The 19,366-nt window shown below is 39.5% G+C and overlaps 2 protein-coding genes across 3 annotated transcripts in view; one reads left to right on the forward strand and one right to left on the reverse strand.

Annotated features, from left to right (window-relative positions):
• Positions 1–19,366, forward strand: part of S6KL (S6 Kinase Like) — a 35,488-nt gene that overhangs the window by 11,181 nt on the left and 4,941 nt on the right. The gene's annotated exons all lie outside the window — the stretch shown is intronic.
• On the reverse strand, positions 3,991–13,520 carry bnb (bangles and beads). Of its 2 annotated transcripts, none has more exons than XM_066295678.1 (2): positions 13,369–13,520; positions 3,991–5,615 (listed from the first exon to the last, which is right to left on the reverse strand). In XM_066295678.1, the coding sequence occupies exon 2, from the start codon at positions 5,613–5,615 to the stop codon at positions 4,461–4,463; it is 1,155 nt and encodes a 384-aa protein (XP_066151775.1). In that variant the 5' UTR covers positions 13,369–13,520; the 3' UTR covers positions 3,991–4,460. The 2 variants fall into 2 exon arrangements, with proteins under 2 accessions (XP_066151775.1, XP_066151774.1); XM_066295677.1 differs by having other exon boundaries at positions 13,365–13,516.

The raw sequence follows: 19,366 nt of genomic DNA on the forward strand, positions 1-19,366 counted from the left end.
CGCGTTTCTTCATTTAAATTTAAATCATGTTAAAATTGTCGGTGATATCCACGAGCAGGAATTTATGCTGAATTTCAAATTAAGTAGGTACTAAATCCACGCAATGTGTATGTTTTTCTTATACTCTCAGACCCATTTACATCACTTTAAATAAAGATAAATATGTCAATGAGACCGTTCCCAACAGCACAACTTAAAATATTCGCAGGGTCTCAGTTTTTTCCACGTGTCCGGACCGATTTAAATTATTTTTTTAAATGTCTCTAGGAGCGGAATTTATTCGCGATTTAGTGAAGCTACGCAAACGGGCCGATCCTATAAATTTTCACTCCCATATGATCCACACTAAACCAGATCAAACCGATGGATAAGATGAGCTTCTAAATAACTTCAAATTCACTGGACCTGTGCAAATGACTAATTTATTACTCCGTTTTCAGTTTAATAAAACGTAATTTCTTCAAATTACGTTGTTCAGCTCGTCAAATTTCAAATTCGCAGATTCTGATTCTGCGCCAATTCATCACTTCTCACGTTCTCAGTCGCGTCTAAAATCCCATGAATCCGTTCTTGAAATGACTGCACGGGCGACATCTATGTTGAGTTTATGTCAGTTCTAAATTTTCGAAATCTACTCAAATCGCCAGCGCCTGCAGGTGTTCGATCTCATCTAAGCACCTCAAATCACGTTTATCTACGCAAAATTTATACGAATTTGCACAACTTCTTGTTCCTTTCTGTCACGATTAAACCGTTTCAAGTAATTAGATGATGTAAATTTTGTCCGAATTGCATTTATCCATTTTCAAACGAATTAAATCCGTTAAAATCGCTTCGTTTGAAAAATTTTTTCTGCTGTATACAGGGCGATCCTCCGGGAAGTTCCTCGAGCGACTGCGGGAAAACCATAATTTGGGAAAATCAACAAAATGGCGGGGTACACCTAAGCCGTTGGAGTGCACGCGTTAAAAACATTTTCAAGATGGCGGCACTTCCGGTTGCACCGGAAGTAGATTATTTTAAACGGAACGCCCTATATTTTATTGCATTTTTGGACTCTACGACGAATTCTGAACACCTCTTACATGAAACGTTTTACGCTTACTCTTAACCGTTCTGGAGATATTTACACTTAAAAGTGAAATTTGACAGTTGCAGTCATTGATTCATTTGGCGATATTATGAACGGGGAACGTTATGTCGCTGCTATTTTTTGAGGAATTGCTGATGAAGCACAACGCAGTAAAACTCGTACGAGGAAGATCGCTTAATAACTGCCGCGGCGGGAGCCTGAGAAGTGAAAAAAAACACTTTTCGCAGAAAAGGGGGCAATAAGCAACATGTTCATGGGCGAGAATGAGCAGCTATTTTACTATCAATACGTTGTTTCCAATGCAATTTTGAAGCGACAAATAATTATTCCTTTTTTCGTAAAAGACCCTGGCCGTCCACGAAAACACCCTCAACCTACGCAAATGGTTCGCGAAACGGACGCAAGCCATTGCCCTCAACTGCATGCCGCAGTCGATTATGGTCATCGGACCCATCGAACTGACTTCATTTTCATTTCTTTTAAGTTTACTTTGATGTTTCATTCTCTTTCAATACATCTCCGACAATAAAAACAGATTTTTTTCGATGAAAATCTAACGTGTTGCTTATTAACCCACTTTATTCTTCCACGAAAAATGCCACTTTTTCGATAACAGCTTCAACTGGAAGTATCGAAAACCATTCAAAATGTGCATGAACATGTGGCACAGATAACGATTAAGGGGGAAATACACGTAGAATGCTTGTTTTTTGAGGATCTTTTTCTTAGAAATTACTGCGACATCTGATTCGCAACTTTATACCAGGTGATTGAAGAAGATGGCTCGCCTTTCTAACTTTTTGTTTAAAAATTTGGAAAATGGAAATTTGGAGGTAAGCTATATGAGAATAGACTCGACTAATTGACGTTAATGAGGCTTATTTAGCACTTTTGGTTTAAACGGGAATGACCACAACTTTGAATTTTTAAATGTAATGCCCTATAAATTTTTCGTTTTTTGGAACCTAGAAGACATTTTTAGTCTAAAAATGTGTCACATAAAAAAAAAGTCTTTTTTCCATGTCGAGCTACGCCACTGTTTTCTGATTCGATTTTTTTTTCACTGATAAAAAATTTTTGTTTTTCATTAGTATTTCTCGTTTTCATTTTATTCACTTTTTTTTTAATAATGGTGGCTTAGATGGTTTCTAAGCGGAAACATTTTCCATAAAGTCGCGCAGCATCGGAGGGCTTTAGTACTCTCCAAATCTAAAGCGAATCAATTTTGTCACTTTTAGTATACTTTTGCATCTATTTGTAGTTTAATTCGATTATTTCTACGAGTAGAAACATTTTATTCTTTTCTTGCGTCATCTGGAAGACGGTCATAATGTATTCCAAGGCCAATGTATAACGTTTTTTCCAAAATTTGAATGTTTTTTATTAATTAACGGTTCATTTCTAAATGAACATAAGTTGGGTTTGATATAAAAAATTAAAAAAAAAAATAGTCTTTTAGAAAATCTGAACGAGCCACCACGTTGCTGTTTGAAGAACGGAAGATAAGTGCGAAAAACTGTTTTTTTGGTATATAAATCACTTGTAAAAGAAAAAGAAGTTACTAAAACGACAAATTAGTATTATTCTCCACAATTCTGACCTAAAATTGTACCCGATACGTATGCCTCAGTGGCGTAGCTCGACGTGAAGGAACCACAAAAGAAATTATATTTTTCAAATTACATATTTTTAGACCAAAAATTATATTTAGATTCCAAAAAAGTAAAAATTTATAGGTCATTAGACTTAAAAATGAAAAGTTAAGGCGGTTTCCTGTTAAACCAGAAGCGCTAGACGCCACTAACGGCAATAAATCGACTCTATTCCTATGTAGCTTCCCTCCAAATTTGAACTTTTTAAGTCTAAAAACAAAACAGTCATAAAGCCGAGCCATTTTCTTGAATCACCCGGTATAATCGTTTTGTCTGCAATAACCGCAAAGGAATTTTGTTACCGTTTGTTAATCATGAAAAATGGCGGCTTTAAATATACATGCCAGAGATCTACCGTACGCTGTGGAGGTCGGGAAAATCATCTGGAACAGAAATATAAAAAAAAAAATTCGTTAATTCACAGAAGCGCGCGCTGCACGAGCCTAAAAAGTTCTGAAAATTTCGAAAATTTCAAAAAAGGTCAAATTTTCTTTAGAAATGATTGTTGATCAATTTTTTATAGAGTTAAAATGAAATAGCCGAGAGGTTCGTGCAGAGGCCAGGGGGTTAAGGAACGTTCCCTGGAAATTTGAGCGAACTCGGACGAGCAGTTTTCGAATTATCGATTACGTAAGAAACTTCGAGAAAAACACGTTTAAAGCTTTAGAGGGAGAAACGCCAATTGTGAGCATTCAAAGTTTCACTGGCGTCCCGCGAATGGCCCCCTAGACGCCTTTCGAGCAGATCCTCCCCTGACAAGCTCTCATGCATGGGCAAAACGTTAATTCGCACATCATGGGGAGGGAGAGGTGGACAGTTGCGTTCTTCCGGTCCGAGAGCCTCCACCGGTTGCCCACTCTGGCCGACGTGACGCCATCGGATCTTGAACGAGAAATGATACTGAAGAATGTCCGAAGTCTGTTTCATAGTTTTTCTAGGATGTTCTAGAGATCTTCCTTGTCATTTTAAAGAACAAAAATTATTTAAAAAATATTTCTACGTGTAGTTCTCCCCTTAAGGCCATGCGCTCACAATGACACATCGCTACACGTAAATATTTATTATTATTATTTTTTTTTTTATGTATTCGGACTTTTTTCCGTTGTTTCCTACGCCATTTGAGCTTATCTGAGCGGTTTGTAGATGAAATTGACTTGAACATAGCCGGAATCAGTCGCCTTCAGTTTGCGCAAGCTCGTGTGTGTTATTGTTATATATATATTTTTAAGTAAATGAAACTAAAACTCTTATATGTATAAAACTTTATTAAAAAGTTCAAATACACACAAATACACTACCCAGATACTTAAATACTGCGCACAGTGGCCCCATCCACTATGAAAACCTGCACAATTCCAGTAAAGGTTAAAGTTAACCCTGTCTTAACGCAGTTTTGGCGACGGTTATTCACAGATCTCTGAAATACAGTAGAAGTAATAAAAATAAAAAACAAAAAATACAAAGGAATTCCATTTTTTACACCTACAAAACAAATAAACCCTACGTTAAATTATTGTTACTCTTGTTCCTTCGCAAGGTTTGAGCACTCTCGAGGAAAGGATTATTCGGAACGAGGTTCGGTTGGTCCAAATGTTCGTACAGAAGAGAAACTTAGCGACAAATAATTAAGTGTGGGCCGAACAAGCGGACAAGCAAACCTCAACAGTTAAAAATCAGTCAATAAATTTCTTCACACATTAAAATTTTGTTGAAATTCAAGAACTCGATGCGCTCTCTGCTGGCTGCTCGGGTTTTGCTTCGATTTTTTGGTCTTCGTGGGATTGATCTTGGCTCACAGCAGCGGGTACGTCAGCTGCAGGCTGCGCTATCGGTTTAGCTTCGGGCTCGGCTGACTTTCCTTCTGGCAGCTTCTCTTCTGCTACGGCCTTGGCGTCGGTAGCGATTTGGTCGGCGACCTTCTGGAGCTCCTCAAGTCTCAGAGTCTCATCGGACTCCGACTTCGGCTGCTCGGATGTGGGCTCGGCGATGGGCTGCGTGGACGACTCTTCCTGAGGCACCAGGGAGGAGTTCTCTTCCGATTTCAAATCTTCAGACTTGGCCTTTTTCTCCGGGATCGGTTCCGAGGGCTCCTCCTTTTTCTCTTCTTGGATCGTGCTCCTCAGCTCGGGGGTCTTCTCTTCGACTGCGGCGGGAATCTCGACTTTTTGTTCGCTGGGTAATGCCACGATATCTTCTTTGATTTCCGATGCTGCCGCTGATTTCTCGTCCGACTGGGCCTGAGCGGGAAGGGCCAAAGGTTTTTCGTCGATCAGGGATTTTTCCGCGATCGATTCGGTGACGGATTCCTCGGCGGCCTTCGTTTCTTCCTTCTTCTCGACTTCGAAAGTTTTGGTTTGGGGATTTACGTGAATTTCGACTTTCTTCAATGTGGGCAACGGCTCCTCGAGCTTGGGAAGCTCCGCCGGGACGGGTTCGGCAGCTTTGGGCTCGGCGGCTTTGGGCTCGGCGGCTTTGGGTTCGGCGGCTTTGGGCTCCGCAAGTTTCGGTTCGAGTTCGGCCTTAAGGTCGGGCTCTACGGTGGTGACCAAAAGTTCGAGGACGTCCCCTTTCAGTTCCAGGGGCACCTCGGGGTCACGCAGGGGGGCTTGGATGCTCTTATCCGCTTGTTTCGAGGGCTCGGCCTTTTGTTCCGAGCTCTCTGCGGACTCCTCCGAGCTGGTGCTGGAACTGTCTGAAGAAGCAGAGTCTCGCTGTAAAGTCTTCTCCAGGTCGTGCTTGGCCTCGTCCGACTTGGAAACGGAGGAGTACGAATCGGAAATTACTAGAGGCTCCTTGGGTTTCTCTTCGGACTCTCCAAGGGGATAGGCCATCGCCGTGGCTACCAAAAGGAGACTCACTAACAGCTTCATCTGAAACAAATTTAAATTAAATCTAAACACATTCTCGACCAACTGCAACCACTTAAATATTAAAGCCATTAAGAGTAAGGCCACGGAGGTAGCGGTAATTGAACTATCCCAGGCCGGTACCAGTTTTATTTTTTTTTTTTATTAGCGAACAATGGAAATAAGCAAAGTACGAGTGACATAAGAGTGGATTTTTATTTCAAGTTCAGTCGTTTTCTTTTTTGCCAGTAATAATGCCGTTGCGAGCGAAAGTTGAATTGGAGTTAAGTAATCTGAAATGCATTGTTGCCGATAATTGACCGGAAAGCGTTTTTGTTAGAGCTGAAATTGCAATATTGTTGTTTGAATATAATAAATTTCCACGTGCTAATGGTTATAGGACCAGATTCCATCTGCCTATTGAGGATTGCACACGGCGAGTTATTCTAACCGCGAAGCCAGCGTATTCGGCTTTGTGTTTCTTCTTTTTCCATCCTCCAGGTCTTCTTTATTGATCTTCTTTTTTGCTAACCGGTTAAATAGGGTTCATCATCCCGTGCGTGAGGCTGTGAACCCTCGTTGGTTTGAGACATACGGGTAATCTATGCAACTTTTTGCGTCGACCGGCTCGTTCCCTCGAGGGTTTTTCTTCGTTTTGCTTCGTCTGGCAGACTATAAATGCGTTTGCCGCGTTTGCGAGAACGAAAAGGAGATGGTTTATTGCCGCTTTCGGCCTAAGTTAGACGTGGCAAAAAGTCCTCAGTCAGGCCGCCGTCCCATAGCCGTTCTAGAGCGAACACGATTACGGCAAAAATTTCGAAATCGATCAAACTTTTCGGGCGTTTGTTCGATTCAACGGCCGGTTCTCGGGCAGTTCGGGCACCGCTGTCAACGCCAAAGGGCTCCCGAGTTTTGCACGGCGTGAAAGAACTCGACAGTTCGACAGGAAAAGCGAGATGTCGGAACAGGATGGGGAAACGCAATATTTGCCGGCAACATAATTTTGCCTAGACGAGCCCGATGGAACGTGCGGGCACGTGGAACCTTCGAATGGGTCCATGCTAGTTGAATATGCTTCGAGCGCATGCTTGAAATGTGGACGCGAAAAGACGTGCCGTTTACGGCGGGCGTTATTGGAAAAACGTGAGATTCCAGGTGCAGAGTATTGAAAAACTGGAAAAATGATAACCGTTTTCCGAAATGTTGCATCGAAGCTGTGCCGAGCTTCCGGAAATCAAGGTCCTATTCGCGTTGGTCAGAAAAAAAGTCGAAATTCCATAAAAATGACCAAAACGCCATCTACATTTAAAAGAATTATTACGTTTCCTCACGGCTGCGCCACCGATTTTAGGGAGGTTCGGTACCCGTGAATTCTTCTTCAATGCGTCAGCATGAATTTTGGCGAAATTTACCCCTCGAAAATTCTATTTCCTTGCTGAGGGCATGGCACGAGTTTTTTTGGAAATCGGAGTCGCACGACCTGGAGTTACGAAAATCGATCAAAACTCCTGCAAAATCACTTTAAATGCCCCAACATACTCCACTTTCAAAACAATCTATAGTGCTGCTATGATTACTCCACTGCCTCTTTACAGCCGAAATTGCCTCTACGTATTTTCATTGACAGAATCTATGATTTAAAGCACCGGAAACGGTACTTTACTATGTCCTTTAACAATCCGCAATCAGTGCTGTATTGTTAGCGAACCCATTTACACAGGACATCTGCTTAATAAGCCATAATTTGTTCAACGAAGTACCTTCTTCAGAGCAAATATCGCACATGTTAGGCCCATTTCGCTTTTTAGCGAGGCTGCAAGAAACGTGTTAATGAAAACATTAAATATTTGCTTGTGTCGATTAAAAAAGTTTGTAATTATCAGCTACGCCGAGTCCAATCAATTCTTCGGGTCAGAGACCCTGATATACCGGATTCAGACATTGTTACATTGAGTGTTATATCTTCGAATCGGCGGCGGTTCCGCGTTTAAACCTGCATTCTCATTTTCATTCTGAAGTTCTGTAATCTTGCTGCAAATACTGATTTCGGATTCTGAGGCTACAGAAACTGGAAACTGCCCTTTTTCATTTTTGAACCAGGTTCCCTTTGTTTCTGATAGGGACTTTCATAAGCGCGCTCCCTACGTCTGACGTAGATTGTTCGTCCCTTTTTTGTTGCAGGGGAGTACTGTCTTAAATAGCAAAAAAGGGCAGAAACGCGAAAAAACCTTTAGGGCATTCACCTTCCATAGTAACCGCTTCGCGTCCGAAATATTCGCGGACACGAAATTTCCACGGTTTAAGCGTCGATTTTGAAAACCAGTGACGTACAGAGAAAAAGTTAAACCAGTAAGTTCGGCTAGAAAGCGAAAGGGAAATGCTGACGATCTCATTGATAATATTGACGGTCAGACGTGAAAATTTTTGGTTTTCATTCTAGAGCTGAAATTCTTAAAGGTGAAGATGTGCAAAAACGTTTAGGACCTTCGTCTCGACATGATCTTTTCAAACACGATTTAAATTCAACTCTCTCAAGTGCAAGAGATGTCCACGGACAAATCTCCTCGGTATTTTTGTATATGTCAGAGCCGCACCAAAACAAATTCAAAATTAAAATTGAAGAAGAGGAAGGGAGGAAAGAAAGAAAAGAAGAGAGAAATAGAATTGAAATTAGATGAAAACAAGTAAAACACTGAAAATCCCATTTCTGGTGCTGATCGCTTAATGAATCTATGCCGCCGGCTTTAAGGCACTTTCTATTTTAGCAATTTCGGTAAGCAAAATCGGGGGTTTCTGCCGTTAATTCCGAAAAATCGCTGGGAAATTTAAAACAACAAAATTTATGTTTTAAAAATTATTTTTCATTTCACCACACTACTGGTTTTAATGAGGATTTGACACGTTCGCAGGCAAATTGCGTCGTCCACCGTTGTCTTGGGAGAAGTCAAGATCGTACTGGAAGAATCTTGAAGTGACATGATCAAAACCAAGCGAAAGCTATGTTAGTTTTAACTGAGAATAGTACGTAATTGTATGGCAACAACGATAGCTTCTGCTGTTGTGTGAGGCGTCTTCTACGCAAACGTTAATTTTGCAAGGAAACCTTGAAACATGTCGTGTGACCCAATTGCAAAATTTGGACGTGATTTGACCAGTTTATAACAATTTATTGTTGGGAACATTCCGTGGTGTAGAGTACCTTTTTCGCTGGTGACCGCACGGAGTTTTAGCGAGTGCAAGCGAGAGGCAATTAGGCGATTGATAAGTGCGAGGGAGACAGGCTACCGTTTCTCCTTCCAATGTCAACGATCGGCTAGCGTCGTTGACTTGCGCCTTAACCCGTGGTGCCAAAAGGGCTCGTTTTTCAATTGATAAGTAGTGAAAATGCCATTTCAACCGTGGCGTTTGTGGAGGTGAGGCTACATTAAAATTAATCACGGAATTTGTTTTCGAAAAACGCATTCAAATTTGCATCTATGCGCCCAATTTGTGTTCTCCAAAATTACGTAGAACCACATTCGCCCTCAGATTAAGGCACACTGCTTCCGAGTCAACGACGCTACCCGATCGTCGCGAATGGAAGGGGAAACGGTAGCCTGTCTCCCTCGCACTTACCAATCGCCTAATTGCCTCTCGCTTGCACTCGCTAAAACTCCGTGCGCATAGCAGCGAAAAAGATACTGTATGTATACCATTACTAATCACTATGGAGATGTTACGACATAAATGTATTGTCATGTAATACGTACACGAACAGAAAGTAACTGTACAGAGAAATGATTTATGTAGGTACTAGAATTCTTCGTATCTTGAACAGCTATTACGATATGAAATGTTTTCTTTAACTGTAAGATAAGTTTCCAGTATAATCAGTTTTAAAAAAATACTTAATTATCTAACTGCTCTCTTCGGAAAAATATTCGTTGGCGTTTTATTTCCTAACAGTTGCGTTCGTCTTAAAATCATCAATTCTCTGAGGTCAGTGAAACCATATTACGTACACAAATAAATCTAAGCAATAAGTTTAATTAACTGTATCAAATTGTTGTCCTAAATCGGGTTTAGAATCGGAAATATCCGCATAGAATGTGATAAAGCGTTGATTGTTTCGGCTGTGACCAACCAATTGACCACCTGAGCTTGATGGACATTATTGTTGTTAACAGTCTACGGGAGGAAAGTGTTTTAGAATGAGATGGAAAACAACTGAAAATGTTTGCACCACAAAACGTTTTAGAATAATTCAATTTTTTGCCGGTTTTAAGTATTTTTGTGGGTCGAAGACGAAAGGAAATACTCAGGATTCGATCAAAGAACCCATGTGACGGTGTCGAAGCAGTTTTAACCTGGTAATCCGGTTTTTCCACCAATCACTGTCGTTGGTAATGAAAAGTTACTTCCAAGTTTTGACAAGTTGGTCATGCTTCTTCCAAAGTGTTAATTCTCCGTTGCTTACTCAGATTCCGTAATGTTTGCAATGTTGCTGAAAACGTACAACTGGCAATGCTGCGCTTAGCGTTTGTTTCATCGGGGCTCACCAATTTGGGCGAGAGTTGAGAAAAGCAGTCAGAAATTTCTGATACTTTGAGGCATTCGTAAAAATGGAAAATATTTCCAAATAAGTAAATGGATTATGAATTGACGAGTAAAACATGCCTGAAGCAATAATACTTTTACCTTGATCTTTTTTGCCTTTGCGACCTCCTTGGTCAGTTAAGAAAGAGGAGAAAGACCCAAGAGTTGCAGCCAAAGATCAATGAAAAATTTAGCACAATTAGGGCAATATCACTGCACTGTATTTCAGTTGAATGCAACGGCATGTTCATCCTTACATCAAATGGTCATTGTGGAGACCGTTTCTGTTATCGTCCATATAAAATATATTTTTTCCAGATAATAAAAATCCCCAAAACATCGTTTTCATTTCCAGGACTATTTTATATGTTACTCTGACGTTGCGCCGAGGCAGCGGCCATATTGAATCGCCATTTTAATAAATAGACAAAAATCGCTACAACAGAATTGAATGGAGACGAGATAGAGGGAAAATTTTGGTTTTAAGAAATGGAAATTGCCAGGAAATGACGCAAAAATGGCATTTTCGGAGATCCAGTTTTTGGACCTTCAATTCGGTTCGAACTAGATAAGATACAATGTAGATGTGGACCAAATGTCTAGCTAGTCGCGAACCGCGCAGGTCCGCAGTTTCCAATCCGACCACCGAAGTAGAGCGGCGTGGGACGTCGTTAGGAAATAGATGGGGGTGACCGCAGGTCGAAGACGACCTTTCTGATTCATCACTAAAAGAACAACTCGGCCCTCGGGCGACTAAAAGTTACCCACGTCAGAGACTGTACGACGTAACAACAGAAGGACCAACAAACAGAAAATCTTTTCCGACGCAGAAGATAGCACATATATAACCATCAGGGATAGTTCCGGCTCGGAGAAGGGTCCTTCGACTTCCGTGGTTTTCAGCGAGAGGGCACCACGGCGAATTCCATACTACTCGGCCGACGAAACTACAGGTGATAATCATCTCGTGATAAAAAAAAATCAAATCATCTCACGGTGGGCTCTGAACAGGGAGGAAAACCGAATCCAGCTTCTGTTTATGGTGCAAATACTTCTATATTAGTTCACGTTCACCTAGCAGAGTCTGTTCAGCGATGGATTAAAAAGGGTCCTTCTCAACTTACGGTGTAACCATACGTGTACGTGAAGGTGTTTCCTTTCGTTTAGACTGCCACTGGTGAATTGATGGATAGAAATGGGAAAAAATTAGTGTCGGACGGAAATGTTAGTAATTGAAACGAGAGAGCATCACACATTTAGTTCATGCGGTGTAAACGTAGTAAACGTTATTGTCGTAAATTTGGATATCTAAAAGGCGCGCACTACGTGCAACAAAATTCACATTAAAACATGGAGACCACCGATGGTTTGGGGCCCTTCTATATTTTTCATGCAGTACTCAATGATCTGAAAAAGCTGAATCTACGTGGCATAATTTTTTTCTTCATTTCGACATAGCACTAATCCGTGGAGGCGAAATGGGACGAAGTGAGTTCAACGGTAAGATCTTTTTACTAATGTAGAAGCCGTTCATTCACAAATTCAAAAACCAACGACGTTCGGCCTTTAAACCGATAAAAGCTACGTGAATTAGGTGCCTCATTATAAATTGCAGTTCTTCACAAAAGGTGAATCATGGCAATTTCCAATGCGATGATAATGGACGGGAAGGAATCGTAGAGCTAAATGTCAAATTAAAAAAGGCGTGGGCGGCCCGTTTGCTTTTATTATTGTTGTTATTTGAGCGCGTTTCGTTGGAACCGTACGATTTCACGAAGAGTTTGTTTCTAAATTAAAATAAGAAATATTTGTGAAGGAACACTTAGCACGTTTTGCCTCTTGTTGTCTATTGAGAGGGAACCAGGAAACTACGTCAACATTGCTTAACCAGATAAAGGCTTCCATTTATACGGTCCTAAACATACGTCAGGCATTATGAGGAGAATGCGCGCGTCTCTTCTCACACCTCTTAGAGCTAGATACGTGGCTCAAACTATAGCTGCATGACGTCCAGAAGTCGCCACCGTATTGGAAAGAATTTCCATTTAGGAATTAGATGTTTGTTCTTAATATAATCAAGAAGAAAATTCATCAGAGATGATAATTGCAGTGTTCTTCTGGTGTAAATATACTTGATATTTGTCATTGTCGACGTTTCGGAGAGGCCTATGCCCCCTTCATTCACAAGCACCGCCACATAACATTTATATAAATATATATATATATATAAATTTATGTTATCAACACAGTTAACTCCAAGAAGTGTTAACAATCTGTAACAATCCACGACCTTTTCCTTCCATCTTAAACCCAGCCACCACCAACCCAGCAACAACAATAATAACCATAATTATCGAGTATCGGCCATCAAAATGTCAAGTGCATACTCGGTACTACAGTTGCATAAGATTTAAATAATGAATGCCGTTATAAGCCAGATGTCTTGCATCATGTATAGAGGTACCATTTAAGACGTACTACCGGTACCTATTGCTTTGAAAAGTTGCCGGGTAACGGCATAAACTGGACGTACATTACGCAACAGAGATTGGTTCTTTATAACAGGGATTTGGGATTATCGGAAATTGGCTTTTGACGAATATTAAATGGGGGAAAAAGGATAAGTTCGGTAGATGAACGGAAAGTTGTGGGTAGTCTGATGCAACCAAACGCGGCAGAAACACGCGGTAAGAAAAGGAAGAAAAAGGCGGTAGCAAGAAGAAATGAAATATTGAGTGTTTTAAAATCTGAAAACCGGATTGTAGGAGATTTATGTGTAAATATCCACAAAATTAGTAATAATCATGATATAAATATTCATGTTCTGTCAAATTATGAAAGAGTGCTAAATTTGGCCCAAACGCTGGACAACTGTTATCTACTACGAAACGGTCAGTAAATAACGGAAATTGCTGCTTAATAAATCCCATTTAAATTTAATAAAACGATTAAGGTAACCAATTTCATATATAATTTAATCTATTAATTAAGTAATTAATAAGTATATGGGTTGTTGAGCATAGAGACTCTTCAGTTTAACTCAAAATTTTTTTTCAAAATTTTTCATCGATTCTCTCTCAACAACCATTACATTTTGACTGCAAACATGTACCTTTTGAACACTCAAAAATATTCGAAAAAATAATTCCGCAAATCGAAATAACAGCGAAATCCTCTTTAAACGATCCAACCCATTACCTACCTTTATTAAACTGTTGTCTTGTTGGGTACTAACGCAACAAGTACTTGGTACCAATGAAGTCTGAACCACTCTAATGGATGATAAGAACCTCAAATGGAACCTAAGCTGCTGAGTTACACTGCACTGGACACTAATGTTATGGCGTGCGCGAGGTGGTAGACCGATTTATACGTGGAGGAACCCCTCCCCGAACGGTGCATCATTAGGTACCATTTATGCTACAGGTCTCTCGGGTCAAGTTCGAAGATTCTGCGATGGTCGTACGCGATCTTCGGTTGAGTTCCGAGATTTGTAAACGGAAAATTTTCGTTCAGTTCCATTCATTTTGAATACTCAAACGAGGGCTTGAACGTTTGTAATTAAGAATTTAAAGCGGTTTTCGAAAGTGTTTTTATTAACAATTTAGGAATTCAATATATCAAACTTAGAGTGGACACCCACAGCCTTGGATTGAAAATGGAACGATTAACGAAATCTGGCAACACGAAGATGCTGTTGGGTTTCGCTACTTTGGCAATAATGTCATTGTCAAAATAATTCCAGTGTTGTCAGTACTGAAGGAAATCGCATTAGTAATAGAGAAATTAGTTCCCAAACGGTTCCTTAATTTCTAGTAGTAAAACATGAAAAATGTCTTGAAAAAATGTATTTCAAATTGTTCTTTTCCGGCTAAGCATTTTTTAAAATTTTTTCGGTGCAAAAAACTCAAATAGAAATAAAAAATTCCTATAAGGTTACAATTTTCAAATTTATTAAGCACTTCAAATGCTGCATAACGGGACCAAAACTTAACTTATGCAGTCATTTGGAATATTAGAATTAAAATAGCATTAGGAAGAAATGCAAGGCACTCTGGCAACGCAGAGCTGCTCCTTTGTTTTGAAACGTCTATAAAAATGACAAACTTGTCAAAATAATTTTGAAACGAGTTTTTTTCGTTTTTCTCAACGCTCAGAAACATTGGAAAAACACAGAAAGTCCGAAAAATGCAAGTTGAAAAGAGACAATAAAACTTAATTTTCTAGTGGTGTTATAGCGGATTTCGTGAACCTCAAATTCGTGTGTATTTAAAATCGTTAATCAATCAAGCAAGAAAACTGGCAACATGAAGTGTTCTTTTTGCTTAAGAAAAGCTATAGCTATTTGTCATGAGCTGTTGAACTAATACAATGTTGCAAGACCTAAAAGGTTTTTAATTTAATTGACAATTGTTGCAAGTAAATTTCATAGATAACGTAAAAATTAGAAGTTGACGCCATTGCGACCTGCTCAATTTGGCTTGAGATTTTGACGCATAGAGATGTAGTTTCCTGCCCCTTTTCCAACCGTTAATATCGCCCTAAAACCTCTCAGCATGTATGTACACGTGTATATACGTGGGGAGAAATTGAAAGAGAGGACGTCAACGCCGAGTCCCTTTTACGATTCAAAACTGCTCTCGTGACGGCAAAACACTGGCAGAATTGTCAAAGTAACTACAGCGTTGCCAAATCGCCAGAATTACCTCCGATTCTCGGGAAAATACATTTTTCAGTCATGCACAATATGTTTTGGCGGTAATAAGTGGTTTTTCTATTTCGTTTTCTATACGTAAACGAAGTGGAATCCAAAACGGATGAATCATATTGCTCATTCGCGACGACAATACCAAAACGACCTCATGACGTAACGAACATTATTTGCGGCCAATTAAGTTGTGCTTTCACGTATAAGCATGAGACGCAGGTGAATGGTTATTGTGTGTTTATTATTATTATTTCCACTTAGGTGCGCTATTTTAAAGTCCTTGGCAGTGGCATTAAAGCTATGACCGACATCGCAAAACTAAATTTTTTCTTAAGATTTTTCTCAATGATTTTTTAATGTTTCGCGAAACATTTCTTGCATTAACCCTCCTATCATCTCTGATAAGGAAGCTTGAAATTGTCGTGTCACTTCCTCGAGATTGATCGTGATTTATGAGGTAGTTCCTACACACTCCACTATGCATTCAATTATCCTTCTTCCTCCATGTTGAAGTTTATTGAGAATAAATTATAATAATAGCTTTATTTCTGTATCTCTTATTGTTCCGTGACCTATAATTTTTTTCTAATTATAAGGTGTTCTACTTGGGTGTATCTCATCAGCAATTACCACATCGTTATTTCCACCTAAGAGGATGCAAATCCGTATGTTTTTCGTTCATGTAAAACGTTTTCAATTATATTAATAATTATGCTTGTTAATTGAAATTCTGCCTGGATATCCATTTTATTAAACGCATCTAGCCTGAGATCTCTGTTAATATTCTAGTACACGTCTACGTCCATTGCCATTTTCATTGTGTTTGCACGGGAGGTTCTAATACCAATTGTAGCTTCATCGATATACCAGAGGTTGAGGCCAGATCACGACAAACGGAAGTAATTTTTGTCAATTTTATAATTCCAAAAACTGCAAGCTGGTCCTTGATTCATTAAATCCATTGTTTTGAACTTTTGAAGGTTGCAACGTGCGGTTGTGCTTTACCCACGTTTGTCGGCTACTCCTGAATGACAGGATCATACCCTGATCATAATTGGTTAATGACCGAGCAAATTGTGTTCTTTAATTGGGTGTAAATAGGAAAATTTCTTTACTTGATCGTTGGTTGATATCGGATATTGTGATCAGTGGAAATAAACCTCCAGCAGACGTCGCACTGTCACAGGCGTTTGAAGTTCACTTCGAGCTCCGAAAGGTTTTTTCCAAATGTCTTGATTGACTTGTCATTTGTCACTTCTCTCTTTTGTCTCGAAATCTCTCGCGACGACCCGTCAACTCTCGCGGCGTCGTCGGAGTTTTCGAATGAATTGGGAGTGCAGTTTCTGTCTCAAAAAAGATTAGAAGAAACAAGGATAAGAGCTCGCCCTAAGCACGTCGAATTTTCAGTTTTTTTTTTTCATTTTAAAACCTAATCTTGCATTCCTGCAGAACTTGGCCCAATTTATGGTACCATCTGCGAACTTTATTCACCCATAAAATGAAGAGTTGCATCGAACGTGCTGGCAATTAAACAGAGATAATTTACAGGGCACTTAAGCAACTGAAAATATCGTAAAATCAGTTAGATGTTTTTATACCATGATAATCCCGGTTTATATATAGGATTTACTGCTAAAAATTGTGAGAAATTCCTCGTGCATCCTCGAAGAATGCTTAAAATAACCTTAAAGATAATATGGGTAATTAAATTATTATGGGAGTGCACATGCATCAAGAATTCAAACAGTAATTTTGTGGCACAATTTAACTGCACAAAAATTCAACGACCGGTCAGCGGCTTTCACGAGGCAATTTCGAATGCGCCCGTTGAAATTTATATCTCGTAATTTTTTGCAAAGGCCAAAAAGTCTAAAAATTTTTATTACAACTTTCAATATTCAGAGCCGGACTAGGTCTTTATGATACGTAAAGAAACGCTCGTTATTAGCATCTGCGAAAAAATAATTATAGCGGCCCCTAGAGACCAATTAAAAATGTTTGTTTCTAATTTTGGGATATCCACATCGTATATTATCTCGATTTTTAAGGTCAAATCGTACGATCATGGCTCAAAAGTCGGTAAATATGAAATAAATGTAGAATGATTCATGTGCCCTTCTGATTAAGTTGAACCGATTTTTAAATCATGATTGCACCCCTAAAGGCAAACTTTAGAAAAGGCTCTTTCACAAAACCCGAAATGTATAGCTCTAGTACTGGAAATTCAGGGACGTACTGGGCCGGTTTCCAAGTGACGCGCCTCAATGAAAATTTGCTGTCCAAGTTTTTTTACTGAAAAGAAGTCGTAACCGCTTCTGAAGACTATTTACGCGAATTTTTTAACGTGTTTTAGAAGGCCTAAAATTATTTTGCAAAACGTACGGTTCCGACCCTGGGGCCGGGTCGTACTAAGCCGACATTTAAAGGGACCGACCTTGACAGAAATTTATTTTCCGACATCTTCCACGGAAAGTCGGCTAAAGCCACCCCTGGAAACTAACGTAACTAATTCAGTATTTTGCCATATTTTTCAAGTTTAAAAGATTAAATGGGTAGTTCCGATACAGGAAAAACTGAGTTGTATAAAGCTGACTTTCAAAGTGACATAATTAAACAAAATGTTTATTGTTGAAATTCGCCTCTAAAAATAAATTTAAGTCCCCCCTGAAAGCTGGTTACACCGGCTTTTTAAAAATCTAATTTCCAAGTTTAAAAAATTCTTTGCAAAATCCTAAACGGGTAGTTCCACCATTACTCAACGAGATTGTGTTAGGCAGACTTCCAAACCGAGACAACTTTGAAAATATTTTCTCTGGAAACTAGTTTTATCGATTGTTTTAGCGTTTTTCCAAAACTCCTTCGGAAAATTTGAAATGCGCACTTCTAACACTGGAAAAAATCCTTTATAAAATTTATGGGTCTGATTCGTCGAAATCAGGGTCGTCCTGTGCAGATTTCTGCAACAGATTAACTGAGGAATAATTCGCAGGCCAACATTACCCTTTTAAGATATAGTTGCCCCTGAAAATGTGTGACGTAATTTGTATTCGTGTACGTGCAAAGCTTGGAAATATTTTTGCAAAATGTGATTGCAATTCTGAAAAATCAGGGCTGTATCGGGCAAACCTTTGAATTTGAGCGATTCGGTCCAGAAACTCCCAACTTTTGAAATAAATGATAATTTCTCCTGAAAATTAGTTACGAATATTATTTCTATTGTTGATCCGTAGGGGGTCAACTGTCTGAAACTTAAAATTTAATTTTTTTTTTTAATTTCTAAATTGCCGGGAATGAAACATAAATTTGGCCTAAAAAAAGCAATTTTCTGAAATATCCAGCATACTTCTGGTAACTTTGCTGAAAACGAACGTGTTATGCCCCTTCTCTTTGTCGCGAAAAAAATGTTCTGAAGACAATCGGCCTGATGCGCAGTTGATCAGGTAGTGTGGGATTCACCGAAGCGCTAACCCACTAATCACCTTGGGATCAAAGAACCTTCTCCAATTCCAGAATTTTCCCTAAGGAATACATTACCAAGGTCGGAGAACACTGCGAAGAGCTACTACGTGCTCCACTTATCTTCTCTTGGTCGATTTCGCATTCTTCGTTATTTTTTTACAATATCTACTTTCTCTTTGGGTCCTTTCGGTGCTGTTGTATTTCTTTTCGCCCTTTGTGTAACCGAGAGGGCCTCCGTGGTGGCCTCTCACTTCCCCATGCTGGATTTGCATCCTTTCAAGGCGCGAAGTAACGCCACTGCTCCTCTTTCCAATCACTTCGTTCACGCCCTTCTGGTCCAGTATTGCATTGTTATCGATCCTGAATGATTTATTCGAGAGAAACATTTCCCTTTTTTTCTCTTATTACGTACCTAGGTAAATGTCAAATTTACACTCAGATTCAAAGAGCAGTAATCCTCCATTACTTAATACGGTTTTACTTTTGGTATTATCGTCTTACTCATCATGAAACGGCGGAGGTGCAAATGGCATAAATTGAATTAAGGTTACGATGGTAATGCATAAACATACCATAAACAAATGACCAGAGAAAATTTCCATCTGCAGGGTATCTAAAAAGTTCAAGGCTTAGTTTGTGTGCTTAAACTGGACGAAAACATCATGTTTAGTTCGGTTACCATCAGGTGTGGTGGCAAGGCTTATAGGCAGGAAGTACGTAATTACTGCAATCTTCTTACAGAATTGCTGGCATATATTTTTGATATGCTTGCAGGTTTATCAGCCCACCACTAGTCCCTAAAGAAGCGATAACTCGCACCGAAATCGCTAACTTTAAGGCTTTTACACACATGATATGTCAGTTTTGACCTGCGTAAATTTAATAGCGTATTGGACGTCCAAAAATAATCTCAATTTACTGTAAAACCAACGTCCAACAAGGCCTCCGCTAGTAGATACAGAGTGTCCAAATTTAATTGAACGAATGGAAAATATTCAATTTCTTCGCCAAGGGCTTTAACGAAATTTTGGAG

The sequence above is a fragment of the Euwallacea fornicatus genome, chromosome 23, assembly GCF_040115645.1.
Source record: "Euwallacea fornicatus isolate EFF26 chromosome 23, ASM4011564v1, whole genome shotgun sequence".
In the NCBI taxonomy this organism is placed as follows: Eukaryota; Metazoa; Arthropoda; class Insecta; order Coleoptera; family Curculionidae; genus Euwallacea; species Euwallacea fornicatus.